This window comes from Lipotes vexillifer, unplaced genomic scaffold (assembly GCF_000442215.2).
Source record: "Lipotes vexillifer unplaced genomic scaffold, Lipotes_vexillifer_v1.1 scaffold2000, whole genome shotgun sequence".
NCBI classification, from domain to species: domain Eukaryota; kingdom Metazoa; phylum Chordata; class Mammalia; order Artiodactyla; family Lipotidae; genus Lipotes; species Lipotes vexillifer.
The window spans coordinates 17169-33574 of NW_006770731.1; the positions used below are offsets into that span (position 1 = coordinate 17169).

The window sequence follows — 16406 nt, forward strand, 5'->3', positions numbered from 1 at the left end:
AGCATGAGTATTTAGGCCTTCTGGCAGTTGTTTCTCATTGTAAATTAATAAATTGACCTTCTCCAATGCATCAGTGTCTTAGAAGCCTGTGAGTTCTAGTCAGCACACCATAGCTAATCAAATCTAGTAGACTGACAAAATTGAGTTTCTGACTATGCAAAGGACAGGCTGGACACTGGCCAACAAGTTACTATGGTATTTTCTAATAGTTAAAAAGGTTAAAGCTTTTCAAATAAGTGTTGAGCCTGGAATATACTGTGCATACATTAAAACATTTTGCCCTCCAAATAAATAATTACTATATTTTGAGAGTAATCTGTAACAAGTATGGTTAAATGTGGTCGGAATATTAAGCTCATTTATCAGGTCTATCCCTAATCAAGTGCTTATGGAATCCTCAAGTTACCTTCAAGAAGCTTCTACTCCTCACATATTCTTGCTACCATTTTTCAGGACTTCCAAAGTGTTTCTGTTGTGAATTTTCAAATCTGGTATTTTAAAAAGTTAACAGTGTCCTTCAAATATATTAGAAGCAATGTCCTGGCTCGTTTAAATTAACCTTCACCAAAATGTGGAAAACAATCTATCTTCATCTTCTTTACTAAAAATAACTGAGTTCAAAAAAGTAAACAATTTGATGATCCAGAACTCTGTCACTACATTAAAATTCCTGACTCTGCAAAAATTAGAAGCAGATGACAGAAGTAGATTACTTGAAACTAAATTTGAGGCAGTAACAAATTGAGATTTCTAGGGATTTTTTAGAGGACTTATAGAAAAGGAGAAAAAGAAAGAATCTTGTTTCGCTATTGGGGCAGAGACAGATCTTAAAGGATACAAAGACACAGCAATATCTAACGATTCGTTCTCCCAGTTTATGGGGGCTCAATTCCTAGAGTCAGAAAACACTTAAAAAGTAAAGGCAAAGAAAAACATTTAAAGTCTGTTAAATTCATGAATGTGAAGATACTGGTGTAAAAAGCTTAAAATGGAACTGGAACAATGTCTTTAAGAAGAGATTATTTTAAAACCTTGCCCATTATTCATTATCATTGTGTTGGAGAGCACAGAGTCTCTACCAAGTTTTCAGGGAAAAAATGAATACCAGCAACACAATTAACTATGAAGTATAAATCCAAGATCAAAACAATGACCTTGGGAGCCATAATGTGGCCAAATAAAAAAAATACTCAGCAGACTGTTGCTGCTCCACCCTTCATAGAGTAGAACTATTTGTGTGAAGATAAGTCAGAATAAAAGGTAAATCTTCTGATAAAGTTCTACAGGGTACTTACTATTCTATAAGAACACCCTGTTCTGTGTTGTCCTATCCTTTGGCCACTAACATTGGAGAGGTATGTATGCATGGGGGGCCGGGGAGTGGAGAGCCATGTATCACAGTTGAATGAATAAATGAGTTTTCTATATGAAGCTCACATAAGGAAGCAATGCCTAGCTCAATTAGCAAAGAAAGAGATATGCCTGGCTGTCATTCTTATTCAGCAGGCAGTTCTATGTTGAAATACAGCAAAATACAGGAACAAAAAATATCAACCACCAATCAACCAGCTGTGTAGTACCACAAAAGCAAGCATCAATCAGTCTGCTATCATAAATATAAGTTCTGTTCTTGCTTAGGCAAGATGAAGTCTTCATTTTCCAGTCCTATTTGGTAATATATGTAAGAATGGAAGCCTCATATTTAAAGATAAAAGAAGGATGGTAAACTGAAGCCCTGAGATATTAAAAATAATAAATCTACAAATAGATAAAAGATTCTTTTCAATTACTGAAAAAGGAAGCTGGCCAAAAATCTAAGAAAGATGTAACATTTCCTGTGTCTCTATAAAGGACTACTCAGGTGAAAGCATAACCAGAAATCTAGCCACTTACGTAGCTGCCTACAGCCTAGAGAGAGAGAGTTGGCTTCATCTTTCCAATTCTGCATCTTGCTTTGGTTTTACTAGCTGGATTATGCGTTTCTTTGCTGGTGACTGTGAGAATCTTCTACCTCTACCTTTTGCCACTGTATAAATCTCATTCGAAAAAAAAAAAATATTCAAGAACAATCCAGGAAAGAAAACAGATGATTGACAGTATATGCATTCAAACCGAGCGTCTGATCTCCATGAAGAGGAAAAGGAGGAACTGAATGAATATTGTTAAGTGCCTATCATGCTAGACACTGTGTTAAGCACTATTTAATGTTTTCCTTCATTAGACTTAAATGCTATTTTTATGCCTGCTAATTAATCCCAAACCTGAAAACGTTCAATTTTAAGAGAAAGTTTTCTAACTCGCTAAGAAAGCATCAAGAAAGGACAAGAGTGAATAGTGAGTTCATCCCTGATTTCTGAAGCCAGCATTTGATAAATGAGTTCCACTGTAATAGTGAAGAATATCTCTTAGGACCACTAGGTTTTCTCAAAGAAATTAAAGAATCAAATAAAGTTAGGATAAGGCAGACGGAAACATGAAAAAACACAGCTTAAAATTTAACTTAATTTAAATAGAATCTGATATTTCAAGTATGCAGCTTTGCCAGCAGCAATGTGATACTGCAGAAAAGCCAGACAAAAAAGTCAAGGCACTTTAATTTTTAAATGGAGTCAAATGAAACTACAAGGCCTATCACAGGAAGAAATGTTCCCTACCTGGATTTGCCTTGAGACTTTCAATGAGGCATGGCAATGTCACATCTATCTGGAATTGCTGTAGTATCGGAAGCACTTTATAACATAAATGGTTTTTCAAAGCTTATTAAAACCCAAACAAACTATTTAAATTATGTATTGCAGAAAACAAAAATATACATGCATCCATATATATTTACACAGAAGTATTTACACAATACTTTCTTAATGATTCCAGTTTATGATGTATAGTCTCACTGTATAAGACTTACTGCACCTCAGGTTTTATCTCTTTTCTCCGGTTTCCATCAGCTCTGTGAGCCAATGCAGTTCTGAACAGCCTCTAAAAGCTCTTCAAAGAGCAAATGCACAGCTTTTGTGTTGGGCTACAGGGCAGCTACGTGAGTGCCATGTGAGAACCTCAGCGGCTTTTCCTCCAACTCAGTTCAGGGTAAGCAGTTCTGTGCTTGAAAAGCCTGAAGTGGTGGGAAAATTGGTCTTGGGTCATGTGTGGGATTACCACACTTGTCAGCATACTTTTAAGAAAACTTCAACATCTAGTTGTTCACTCATGTTCTATGTAACTTATTAGGTTTGATCTATCAGTAAATCATTCTAAGCTATTAGGAGGCTTTTTGTCTTTCCCATGTAGTAATAGAGCACCACCTTGTGTCAGAAACCTGAGTACTTGACTAGACATCTGTTTTTAGATACCTTAGTTGTCCAAAGTTTTACTGTCCAGTCAAATGATGAAGTGACAAAAAGATGTGAGAAGTCCACTGCTCCAACAGCTGCATGACAATGAATGCCAGTAATTGGTCCTTGATGTCCCTCGAACATCTCACTGATTCCAGCTTTGCTGTTTCATTAAGAGTGAAAATAGGGAAATCTCTTGTAAGTTGAGCACTTATAAATATATGTTATCATGGGTTTATTTATTACACTTTGACATAATTTCAACAAACTTAACTCTGTGCTCGTAACACATAAGAATAATTATGTTGAGTGTTACCTATCCAGATTTGATAAGGCTACTAAAGTGGTTAAGTACATTTTGGAACCATAAACATCATGCTATTGATGACAGAAATCAAAAGTCCAATATCTGAGGTTCTGAGGTGGTGGAATAGAGACAAATGAATGCTACATGTAAGAGAGAGAATCTGGGCTACTTTTAAATCAAAAGCTTTGAAGTGAAGGTGTTCTGTACCTGAGATGAAATCTGGACACTCAGTTTTTTTTTAAAGGAAGCAATTGATAAGGTACAGCTAGACAATTTCAAAACAGGTTGAAGAGCAGGAGAAATACTAGTCAATTTAAAACGTGTATGTGACATTACTGTGCGATTATCAGGAGGACTGAACTAAGGCTCAAAGTCCAAATAAATCAAGATGGAAAAACAGCTGAAAATCTTATTTACAACTTTAAAGGTCAGTATGTGGCATGTGCATTTTGTATTTGTAATTGCTGAATGCTACTTCCTACCACTAACTTTTGTGAGCACATCCACACGTACAAAAATCACAACACACCACAACCCTCAAAATCCAGAACACATCATGATCCAAAATAACCTTTTATTTTAAAAAAGTATTTAAGTTTTAATTTTATATACCTGAATTTAAATAATTTGTCACAAATAACGAGTGGCTCTAGGACAGATTTCTACTTGAATAAGAGGCAATTTGTTTTAATATGATTATTCAAGAGAGAATTTTAAATAATTGTAAATTCCAGTTTAGATTTACCTGCCATGGCGGCATGCTGTGTACACAGAACCTTCTTCACTCCCAACAACGAAGTTGTTGACATCTCCAACAGGGAAGGACATAGATGTCACAGCGACTGCCTTTGACTGTTTATGAACCAATTCCATGCTATCCTACACAGAAAAAATTGAGTAAATTATTTTGTAAACTTATCATTTTTAATTTTTTAAAGAAAATTTTCTAGTCTTAATTAGTTTGTAAACAATTATTTTACTATACTACTTATATAAATTTAGTTTGATTAAATGAAGCAGGTTTGAAAATGAAGTATATACACCACAAACTACATTTATACATGTTTAGATTTATAAACTATTACTATAATACTATTATAAAACATTCATGAAAAACATAAGCTACGGTTTACATAGACTTAAAAAAAATACCAATATTTGCCTCAAAATTTCAGAGCTTTCCAAGTTTAACCTACCTGTGGATGGGAAAGCATGTCCAGACTCCATGAACAAATTTTTCCATCAGTAGAGATACTAATCAGATTGTGAGCGTTCTGTGTTCCAACAACATTTACACAATATACAGGATGCTAAAGAAAGAGATATTAAAGTTTTCTGGGATTATTTGACCAAAAAAAAAATGAAATAATTTTTACTGTATAAGCACAGGTATTCTGTTTCATATCCAGTCTCATATCTTGACGGCATTTTTAATGTGAAATTCGATGCTATTTCGTAGATTAGCAAAACATTATCTCAGAAGAGAGATGAGTTTCTAATAAAATAGATTTCCAAATATACAAAGAAAAAAAAAAGCCTTCAATTTTGGTTGCTAAATGATGAGAAATTCACACATCAAAGGAAACACATTTTGAGACTACTCTGATGGACACTACTAAGTATTTAATGGTGAAAGAAGACAGAAATCTAATGGAAATAACCCCTTTACTTACTGTGTGTGCTGCAGCTGACAGTGGAGTTCTTTGCACTGGAGTTCTTTTATTGCTACGGTTATCCCACAGCACAATCTGGCCTGAATATGTACCACCAACAACCAGATTTGGATGAAATTTTGCAAATGTAGCAGACATAACGGCTGACTGCAAATAGCAAGATTTTTATATTTAAGGTTCAAATGGAAGAAGCATGACAAGTTATAAAAATAAATCTATATCCAAAACATTTTCCCCTTTATTGTAAAGTATCAGAGATTATAAAAAACCAGTAAATAAATATACTTAAAAATTTCATTTTGCTTTAGAACATAAGATACAGCTTTAGAATAGTTTTGCTTAAAAGTCAAATGTAATGATTGTTTACAGAAATGTTTAAGCAATTTATCGAAGAAAGCAAAAATTATTTAATTTGATTACATCATTAAATCAGAAGATAACTGGCTCTACTTTAGCTTCTGACAGTAATCTGACAACAGAGTATATGCTAGTTTTGATTCAGTTAAGTGTTTTTGCAGAATTATGATATTATTAAAAGATTATAACTTATGCAACCAGAAAGGCTTGCAAATTCTAACCTCCCACTAAATCCACTTTAAAAATCTGCATCTGTTTCCTACTTCAAACATATGTTTCTACTTAAAACTATCTAGTTCCAACTCCTCAGGCCATGTATAAGTAATTCAGTGGGCCAACCATCTAATTGTATATTCAGCAAATAAGTTCCTGAGAAACTCCCTGTAGAAAAGACATTTTATGAAAGATTCCTTTTATACGATCAATCACAATAACAGAAAATCACAACTGCAAAGGACTTTAGGTGTGATTAAACATAAGAGATGTCAGAAAAGCTAGAAAACACAGATCATGTTGAACTGAGAAGTCTTCAGTTTTTCGTTAACATCTGTTTGCAAATATGGGGTGGTTTAGTAAATGCCAATCCAATGAAATCATTATGTTGACAAGAAAAGAAGAAAGGCACTTGTCTAAATTCATTAGTGAATTCTTAAACTTGGGAAAGACTGCTAAAAGACCATCTTACCTGGCAGTGAAACACATACTCTGGAGTAGTTTTTTTGTATTTCATATTCCATACAAGGGCCACACCATCAGGCTCATGAGGAGCATCTTCGTTGTTATTATAGGAAGCCACAAGTAACTCTGGATACTGCTCGCAAGAATCAAGTGGGAAAAAAACGCTATGCATAATGAGAACTGTTTTACCTTCCTAGTTACTCAACTGTTATTATTAAATTATTCTGAAAATACAAATTACTAACACTTCACCAAGAAATATATCTCTAGAGTTATGCTTGCTGGAACATTAGTAAAACTTTAAATTAGTTTAGTTATTTTAAATGTTTTAATGTTAAAATATTTTATTAAAATATGTGTTGCAATTCTATCCAAAGGATTTGGTGAGCAATTAAAATTAGTAAAACTGGGCTGTGGCATAAATAAACTCTTGATTTTTAAATATAGTGTTTCCAATCCTTTCTTCCTAAGTACATAAGACAACCATAACCTTAGAACCATCATCCATTGTAATTTTCAATAATATACACTGATTTAATTAAACGAAGTTTCCACAATTAAAACTACCTGCTTACTGGAATTCAAAAATAAGTTAATAGCAACCAATTATGTTATAATTTACCTGAGATGACCAATCCAAACAACTAACAACCCGATGCTTTGACCAACGTTCGTCAAAAAATTGTCGATTTAATGACAGTTTAGCACCTGCTTGAATCTCTCTACAGAAAAAGACGAAAAAAAAAAACCCAACAACTGTGTTATAACTTCCCACTCTTAATCTTAAAGTAATTTAACATTGCTGGACCCATAATTTTAGCAATTAAACATTACCCTTCTTTGTCTTCCAAATCTCTTCCACTGTAGTCAAAGAAGATGTTAATCTGCTCAGAAAGAGCTCTTTCTACAATTCTTGTAGAATGGTCAAAGAAACTTAAAAACTCCTCAGAGTGCAAGATTTGCTGCTTTTCTTCTTCAGTCAGCTCGTGCGGGGGGGCTGTGAGACAAACAGTTTTCTGAAGTCGGATTTATGCCACTCAAATCATGTCACCTCACTATCACAATTTGCGTCAATGAATGCCACTCATTTTTTTCCAAGCAGATTCACCTCTTTGATTTAGAGCATTTTATTCTCCTTTAATATATAAATAATAAAAGCAGTCTTAACAGGAATCAACAAAAATTTTTAAATTATTTTATTTTAAAGTTGAATTCTTTAAGATACCTTTACTCTCACTTTCTTCATCTTTCTTTAAAGTTTTCTCTTCCTCAGGTTCAATAGGTGGTTTAGGAGTCACTACGTCATCTTCTTCCTCTTCATCTGAAAAAACAGAATAACACAAAAATTATTTTCATGAAAATAACTGCTAACTCTTGAGGTAATTATTTCAGAAAGTATCACAACTCTTTAGATAAAAGCAAAAGAGTACAAACAATATAAATTTTATCAATACAATTTTAAAAAAAGAATTAAGTGAAACTTCTTGGTTTTTATACATACCTATGTGGTAACTCAGCAATAGTCATATCAAATTCTGTAACAACATAAACTGAAATAAGATATATAAGCAACTAGGATGAGTCCCTCATGGAAATCTCTAAAAGCTTGCAAGCACTTATCATTCTAGACAGAACAACATGCAACTCCTACATAGTTTTATGTAGCATGCTGACACATTAATGCTGTAAAATGAAGAAAATCAAATGTCTAAAATAGCCTACAGAGCTGGCTGCTTACTTGTGATCTGAAACCATCAGTGTCTAATGGGTCTTCATATGGCATAAAGACGGCTTACATTAACTCTCAGGTTGCTATTTGAGAGGCAGATTTTAAAGATAATAGCTATGAGACCACATTTTCTATTCTGTCATTTTAAATGCAAGTCTCATTATCTACTGTTACATGATGTGGCAATAAGCACTTAACATAATATTTTCTTAACTTGAATAAAAATACATATTGAGATAATATACAATGTTTATAAGACTTTTAAAAATTATTAAATCTCCCCTTATACCCCCAAACCAGGAAATAACTTTAAATTACTTATTTTAAAATGTTCTAGAACATACAACTCTGCCTACCTTCTCTTTCACTACATACTGAGATGGATTTTTATTAAGCAAATGCTTATTTTTATTGCCTAAACAGATGTGTCATTTGTCTATGAGGGAATGGCAGCAGGCGTCTGCAGCAAAGCGCATCTCAAGTAATAAGAGCCCATTCAGTAAGGGGACTTTACTTGTTAGTTATAGTCATTTCCCCGACCTATGTTCAAAATTATCTAAAACACGCATACATACGACATAAAGAATAGTCAAGGATGGGAACCAGCTGCCAAGTCATGGTCCCAGCAGCCAGGCCAGCTGACTAGATAGCAACAACCAGATGGCACTGCTGGGATTGTGTCTTTCTGCTACAAGGTGGCAATGGGATGGCATAACATTCTTCCGCTTGACTGCTTCCAATCCTGTCTCTCCCCAATGGCGAGCCTGTGCAATTACCCACACTCCAGGAGGCCTACAGATAAGCCTTTACCCTGCAAACAAAATGCAGCTTGTAGGCCACACCAGCTGCCAAACCACACACATAGTGTTAGGTTTGGAGAGCTATGAAAATCTTTCTAACTCTACAGTATAAGCAATAAAATTGTAACTGTACCTGTAGGAAAGAAAGCTTTAAATGACACTGTATACTGCACACAATGATACAACCTCCAACTTAATCAAAATGATAATGACGTATGCCAATCCTACATTGCTTGAAATTGAGCGATTTTTACGTTCTGACAAGTTTACAGAACTAGGATAAATGGCACGAATGATTTCAATATATGCTCATACTTTTGAACCAAATGGTGAAGGTTAAAATTTTTCCTTTCAAGGGCCTCAATCAGCCACAAAGGAAAACAGTAATCACTGTCTTTTCAGCCAGCCCAACCGCATTTGTCAGCCCTTTCTCCGTCAATGCAGCCAGAGCAATCAACCTGCCAAACATTCAGAATGGAAAAACAATCTGAAAATACAGGGTATAATGCACCTGCCAGTGAAAATGGCCATTTCAAGAAAAGCTAGTGATCTCAGTGACCCCGCTGAGGAGGCGGTGGTGCAAAGGGGAAAGAACACGTAAAAGAATTCTTAGTGATCGCCACTCTCTTGCACACTGACACTTCCTTACAAAGCATGCCAATTACAGCTTTTGTGCTACTTAAAAAAATGAAAGCTTTTTTTTGGGGCAAAATAATCACATAGAAAAACAGAAAGACAGTACTCCTTTTTAGATGAATTCTCATATACAACGGATTATTAATCTGAAAATAGTGTAACTGGTAACAATTCTTCTATAATGTACTGCTCCAACATTACAATGAAATTCTAACATAAAGTCACTTGCCAGTGTAATGTAATAAAATAATTTAATTGTACTTATAAGTTGACTTTTAGAATAACAGGATATTTACTTCAATTAAAAATTAAGTCTGGGGACTTCCCTGATGGTGCAGTGGTTAAGAATCCACCTGCCAAGGCAGGGGACACGGGTTCGAGCCCTGGTCCAGGAAGATCCCACATGCCGTGGAGCAACTAAGCCTGTGCACCACAACTACTGAGCCTGTGCGCCTAGAGCCCATACTCTGCAGCAAGAGAAGCCACCGCAATGAGAAGCCCATGCACCGCAACGAGGAGTAGCCCCACTCGCCACAACTAGAGGAAGCCCGCGCGCAGCAACGAAGACCCAACACAGCCAAAAATAAATAAATTTATAAATTATCTATAAGAAAATTAAGTCTGAAAATATGTATTTTCTGCTAATACTGTCAGTTATCTTAATCCATTTTGTTGACTAGTAGGGTTCACTGTATGTAAATCCTAAAATCAAAGATAGGGAATCTGAGTCACCCTGGACAAGTCATTCTTAAGCACTGTGAATTATAAATTACAGCCTCCTATCCACATCATATTTCCCTCCCTCAACTTTGTTGCATTATATGGTTTCCAAGTACCATTTCCAATGACAGGTGTCAAATTCCTGTCATAATGCATATGGTCGGTACTTCAGTGCTAAGTGACCTCATAATCTATATATTTAACAGAAAAGATCGTGCTTATAGACACTCTTTTCCTTTTAAAATTTAAAATGTAGATGAAGTATGGTAAACAGTGATCTGTATCTGCCTACTTTATGGCATTTGCCATGCTAACTTGCCCATATAGATTACTTTAGTTGTGTTTGAATGAGTATAATCTATTTAAATACTTGTTTTCAGGATTTTATTTTAGAATGAATGTATATAGCTCTCTTTCTAGATGAATTAAAAACTGATTAAAAACTATGATAAACCCAAGCTTCATAAAAATGACTAAGCTAAATAAAAATTCCAGGAACATTACAAAAATGATCTGTTCTTTAAAAGTACAAAACAGTATTTTTATTATAAAGCTGATTATCTATATATACCAAATATTTGGCAAAAAATGCCTAACATCAGTAACATCAGATTAGAGACTGTTCCTCTGAAACAAATACACTTCTCTTATTAAAAACTAATACAATTAGTTACTAAAAACCTATTAACATATAGTATTATGTTAATAATACTATATTATTAGACCAAAAATATAGTATTACAATTCTAAAGATTTTCTAGGCTAGTCCCTATTACATGATTATCTATATTTAAAACTAAAAAAGACTGCAACAATGCAGGAAGACTGAAAAATGGGACTGCCATGTCACATCAATTTATTGATGAATATTCATCGCAATATGCTAAGTGGTTAACTCCATGCTTTCTCTGACAGGGAATCTAAGGTTATAAACTGAGCAGTAAAGAATGCATAAAAGTAGCAGTTACTTTTAAAATGACAAATCTCTTGTCAATGAATGCTAAGACTAGGTTTAATGAACCACTGAACTTTTACTGAGTTCACATCAAAATTGTGATGTATTTTGGTGAGACGGAAAGAAAAGCAGTTTTGTAAATTAAGCTGCACCTAGAAATAACACCAAAGAATGAAATTCCAGTTGTTGGAATAATCTGTTACAGTGGAGTAGGTTAATCAAAGTTAAATCATCTGTGAAATGGGTGGCTTTTGTTAAGCTGAAGGAAGGAGTCTTCAGAGCAAGTTTTCTCATCTGTATGTCACAATACATTTAAGAGACATCTAAGAATAAGCCACAAAACATGCTTTGAATTACTTTAAAATATTACAACATATTTAACAGGTAATATGAAAGATCCTAGAAAATCCTCACTAAACACTGATACTCTTTATTCTATCACTTATCACAATTAATGCTCAGTATGAGGTCAAAAATAAATCTCATCATCGGGGCATTAATGTCGTTTAGGAAATACATTTGTTGTCTATAAATTTATTAACTAGTTTCATCATACTGGTGTACTGTATTTTAAGATACTTTAATATCTTACGAAGAATTTCTAATTTACAGAGTAGTCTGATTTCTCATGATACAAAGGAAGTTGCCACTGAGTTCCAAAACTCAGGAAATGTGTTGCATATAAAAATATAATTTACAAAAATTCAACTTATAAATAACTTCACAAACAAAATGAGAATATTAGAGGGAAATGCTTCAATCATAAGTTGAAAAATACATGTTAGATATGAATGATTTTCCTTTAATATTTTGAAAATAATCCTTTCTTTTCTGGATTCACATCCTTTTGAATCACTTCATTTCGATCCATTTGTCCATAATTTCATTTTCTTATACCTTACTCTTTAAAATCAATATTAAAAAAATCTTATATTAGGACAAAACTTCATGAATGTATCAATGGAATTCATTCCTTTTATTTTATTTTTTTTATTTTTATTTTTTATTTATTTTTTATTTTTTTTAATTTTTTTAAACACCCAGAATCAGATGCAAGGTCACTTGGATTTCCTTAATAATTTAGATCTTCAACAAGGGAAAATTTTAATTGGGAAATATTTTGAATATAGATCTAATGCTAATTTGGAAGATAAATAAAAAGGGAGTAATACTTTAATTATACATAACATTTACTTTAACACAGAATTTGTCTCTCTACATTGTCTCTTTTTATGTAAAATTCAGATTTTATTTAGGCAGTATTGGCATCATTAACACAGATCCTGTTATCTGTGATCTCATAAATATTACATTTTTCTGAGGCCACAATTTCAGATATGCTGATTAAAGTCTTTCAATCAAGGTTACGAATAAATGCTTCAATTTTCAATTATTTTTATATTCTCACAGATTCTCTGAGGGTTAAAACTAATTTATTACATGTGTTATTTATTCCAGGATTTTTTTTAAAAATCCATTTTAAACAAGGGTACTATTAAACCAGAAGGCCCACAGATTTAGTCTACTTGGGAAGTGTGCATTCCAGATGTTAAGATCATGCAATAAAAAAATTAAGAGCTATTTTACATATAACATTTTTCTACACATTATAAATGCTGATCAACACGTACCTGAGGAAGAATATCTGACTACTAAATCAACACCAAAAATAATTACAAAACTCCACAAAGATAAGGAAGTGGAATGATATGAGAAACATAGCACTTCACTGGAAATCAAAAACCAGGTTCTGGCTGTAGTCTGATATTCTCTTATATTGTGACCATAGGGTCATCAATGAACTTCCTGGGGTCTCAGTTTCCTCAGGTGTAAACAAGATGATTAAACTTTGGAATTTCTTCCTCTTTAAACATCTGTGTCTAAAACTTACAACAACAAAAAAAATCCATACTGACGAGGTGAATAAGAAAAAAATAACGCCATTTTCAAAAGAGTTAAAAACTTTTAAAAGAGAAGAAAGTAACTTTTCCAGGAGTGTATCTGTGGGCACCACATCCTGCCATGAGAAGTTCTTTTACCTGCCGAGAACAAAATTGACTGAGGTCACATGTTCCTTGTCAATTTCATTCACAGTAGGTGCTTTAAGACAGCAAAGCACCTCAGTTCAGAAATGGTACTACCAACTTACAGAGTAAACTTGAAAGAAGATGGCTAGAATGGGGAAAAAGGAAAAAAAGAAGAATAAAAATTGCTTTTTAAAAGAATAGATTCAGCCATTTTTAAAAAATGAAAAAAAAGAGTTAAGCCTAAAACCAATTTTTATCTTCAATTTGGTAACTCACGTTACTTCTGCACTAATTATACTGCCTACCCAAGTTCAATTTACTGTCTGTTACACTCAAACTGTGATTTCAGCAATTTTGTCTCATGGTGAGTTTTAGAATTTGTTACATAATTCTTAAATGCGAGCCAACCAGGCTAAGTTTGAGAGGCACTGTATTAAACCAATGGATAAGCAGAAGTACAGTTATGCACAAAGTGTTTTCATTATAAAACCTTAAGTTCAGGTTTTTTTTTCTTTCCCTCTTTCTAGAACCTCTACAAATTAGGAAAAGAAACAATGTAAGAGCCCTGGATGTGAAAATAATTGTAATGATATAGAGAGGAAATGATTTCATTTTTATAAATAGTTCCAAAGGCTAAGGATGGCTCCATGGTATTGGGGTACATTTCTCATTCTCCTTCACTTACATACCTCAACCTGAAACTAAAAAAAACAAAGAAATAATTGAGTATATAGCATATACTCAATAAACTTGCAGAATCTGTGAATTCTTGTTGCAAATGAATAAACGTGGACCTTTATAAAACTAACATCTAAGTCTAGTCCACACAGGAAAATTTTAAAGATAGTGGTGCTAATACAGACACACCCATTAGAAACTGGGCTCAGTTCACCCATCTTGCCACATTCACCTTCTATCAGTGAGGATAAGAAAAATTCTATTTAACACCATAAAAGATCAAAGCTGTTTATTCATTTCTCTTAGCCAATCACTATAAAATATTATCCTGCTGCAAATTTATCGATAAATAAGTTAACTAAGCCATGCTATCTTTTAATGAAGTAATTTTCAAACTACAGGTCTAAGCCAATAAATTTAGTGTATTATGGTCAACACTGAAAAAAATGAAATATAGCAAGAGCAGAAAAGGTGTTATTTCATAAAACTTCTGTATCAGTTACAAGTTCCCCCCACTATTCGAAAGTAGAGCAATCCTATGAAACCTTTCTTTCTTAAGCTGAAGTGGTGTAAATTGAAGAAGTAACTACTTTAGACACATCTTGTTAACGGATGCACAAAATAAATACAGCACAGATGCTCAGAGACACAGTTCAAAGCTATGGCAGCTTTCTGCCGAGATGCTGTGTGTAGTTCCCAGGGAAGGAGCTCTCTGCTCTGGTGGACACCACCTCCCAATGTGGTGTAAAGTGAGCTTGTGAAATTCAAGGGACAGCTGTACACATCTGTATCTATGTTTGTACTAGACTGTAATATAAATTGAATTTCTTACCATAGGTGACTATCATAAAAGCATGAAAGTGCTGCTTCAGTGGCAGCATGAGAGAGAAAGCACACCTTGCAATCAGTCAGACTTGGTTTAGAATCTTAGCTACTAGCTATGTGACCCTTGATAAGCTATCTCTTTCAGCTTCAGCTTCTTCATATGTAAACAGAACCGATATTTAACTCTCAAGGTTTTGGTAAGAGGATTAGAGGTAATGTAAAGTGCCTTACACTATACCTGATATGTAGTGGGCATTCTTTGCTGTTAAAATTTTCAGTCATCAATTTGAACGTGAGGTTTGAAGAACCGTTAAAACAAGTAGCTAAGATAATATATTTGAAACATGCTAAAAGGTCCAGTTTTGTTCACAGCATTCAGAGGGATACATAAAACATAAAATAACAGCACATGTTTATATCTATATACTATGTCATCATGGAATTCAAGAAGGCTATAAAGGAGAATGTATGTTTCATATATGGATCTAAGAGCAAATAATGATTAGAACATGATATGACCATATTAAAACCAAGAACTCAGACTAAGTGCCTTTTCACCCAATTTCATCAATAATTATGTTGTAGCATTAACACTTGAAAATAACCTATTTTCCCAGCAGTTACTTCCAGAGTAAAGGCATGAAAAAAAAAAAAATCCCAAGTAAGTAAATCATTCTCCTGAGTAAGTAAAAGCAATTAATTCCTTCACCAAATATTTACTGAGTTTGTACTCACTACATGCCATACACTATTCAAATCAGGCATTACAGCAATGAAGAAGAAACAATCCCTATACTCATGCAAAATTTGGCAAAGAAGCTGAAGTACGATAACACTAAAAGCCTTGCCCTAAATAATTTCAAAGTGAAAAAAATAGTTTATCTTGAACTTCCGGGTCATCAGCTTACTTTACAAATCACAATCTTTTAAATTTTCCAACTACTTGAAAAATAAAAATGGGAAAAAAAATTTTTTTGAAAACTGCCAGGCATATACTATGTAGCTATACATTCAAATTAGTTCAAAGACACTGTCACATATTCACACTTTAAAATTTATATGCATGTCAAAAATAAGCAATTAAAAATGCAAATTTCAAGTAGGATATAAAACCATATGTGTGTATATACGTATGTTTTTGTGTGTTTATGTATACATATATAATTTTTGAAAAAAATATATCATGAAAAACAGACTAGAAACAAATGGCTATTACACAGTGGTATAACAGACACTTCCTACCCTTTCTGTCTTCTCTAAATTCTCTATGATACACTACTACAATTATTAAAAAAAAAAAAAAATTTTTTTAAATGGAAGTCTTCACTTAAACTAATTATAGGTGTATTATAATAGGTATTACCCAAAATAGCTTCAGAATGCTTTACATTTCAAACAATCCAAAAAGCATCTCAAAGTAAAGCTAAATCTCCAAATTATTATTAGAAGGAAAAAAAGCCTAATTTATTTTTTAAATGAGTCACTATACCCTCATTTTGGCTATTTTACTCACTTTCTGAGTTAACATATCTAACAATGTAGCTCCCAAAAGACAGACACTATAACACTTGAATATACTAGTTAATAAAATAATATTTTCTGGAAATTATAGAATCCTACAGTATTAGTTTTTTCCATACTGGTAGTTCAACACTTTATCTCTCCTGTCTTCTTTTTTTTTTTTTTTTTTGG

The 16406-nt window shown here is 33.4% G+C and overlaps 1 protein-coding gene across 8 annotated transcripts in view; it reads right to left on the reverse strand.

Annotated features, from left to right (window-relative positions):
• The window catches only part of DYNC1I2 (dynein cytoplasmic 1 intermediate chain 2), a 48810-nt gene that overhangs the window by 9037 nt on the left and 23367 nt on the right, over nt 1-16406 (reverse strand). For 7 of the 8 annotated variants that reach the window (XM_007446337.1, XM_007446335.1, XM_007446338.1 and 4 more), the window contains 8 exons: nt 7570-7665; nt 7179-7341; nt 6967-7066; nt 6352-6477; nt 5310-5456; nt 4833-4946; nt 4382-4515; nt 3348-3492 (listed from right to left, as the gene is read on the reverse strand). In XM_007446337.1, the coding sequence (XP_007446399.1) occupies nt 3348-3492; nt 4382-4515; nt 4833-4946; nt 5310-5456; nt 6352-6477; nt 6967-7066; nt 7179-7341; nt 7570-7665 (1025 nt within the window). The remainder of the gene's footprint in view (nt 1-3347; nt 3493-4381; nt 4516-4832; nt 4947-5309; nt 5457-6351; nt 6478-6966; nt 7067-7178; nt 7342-7569; nt 7666-16406) is intronic. The other variant, XM_007446340.1, reaches the window with a different exon arrangement.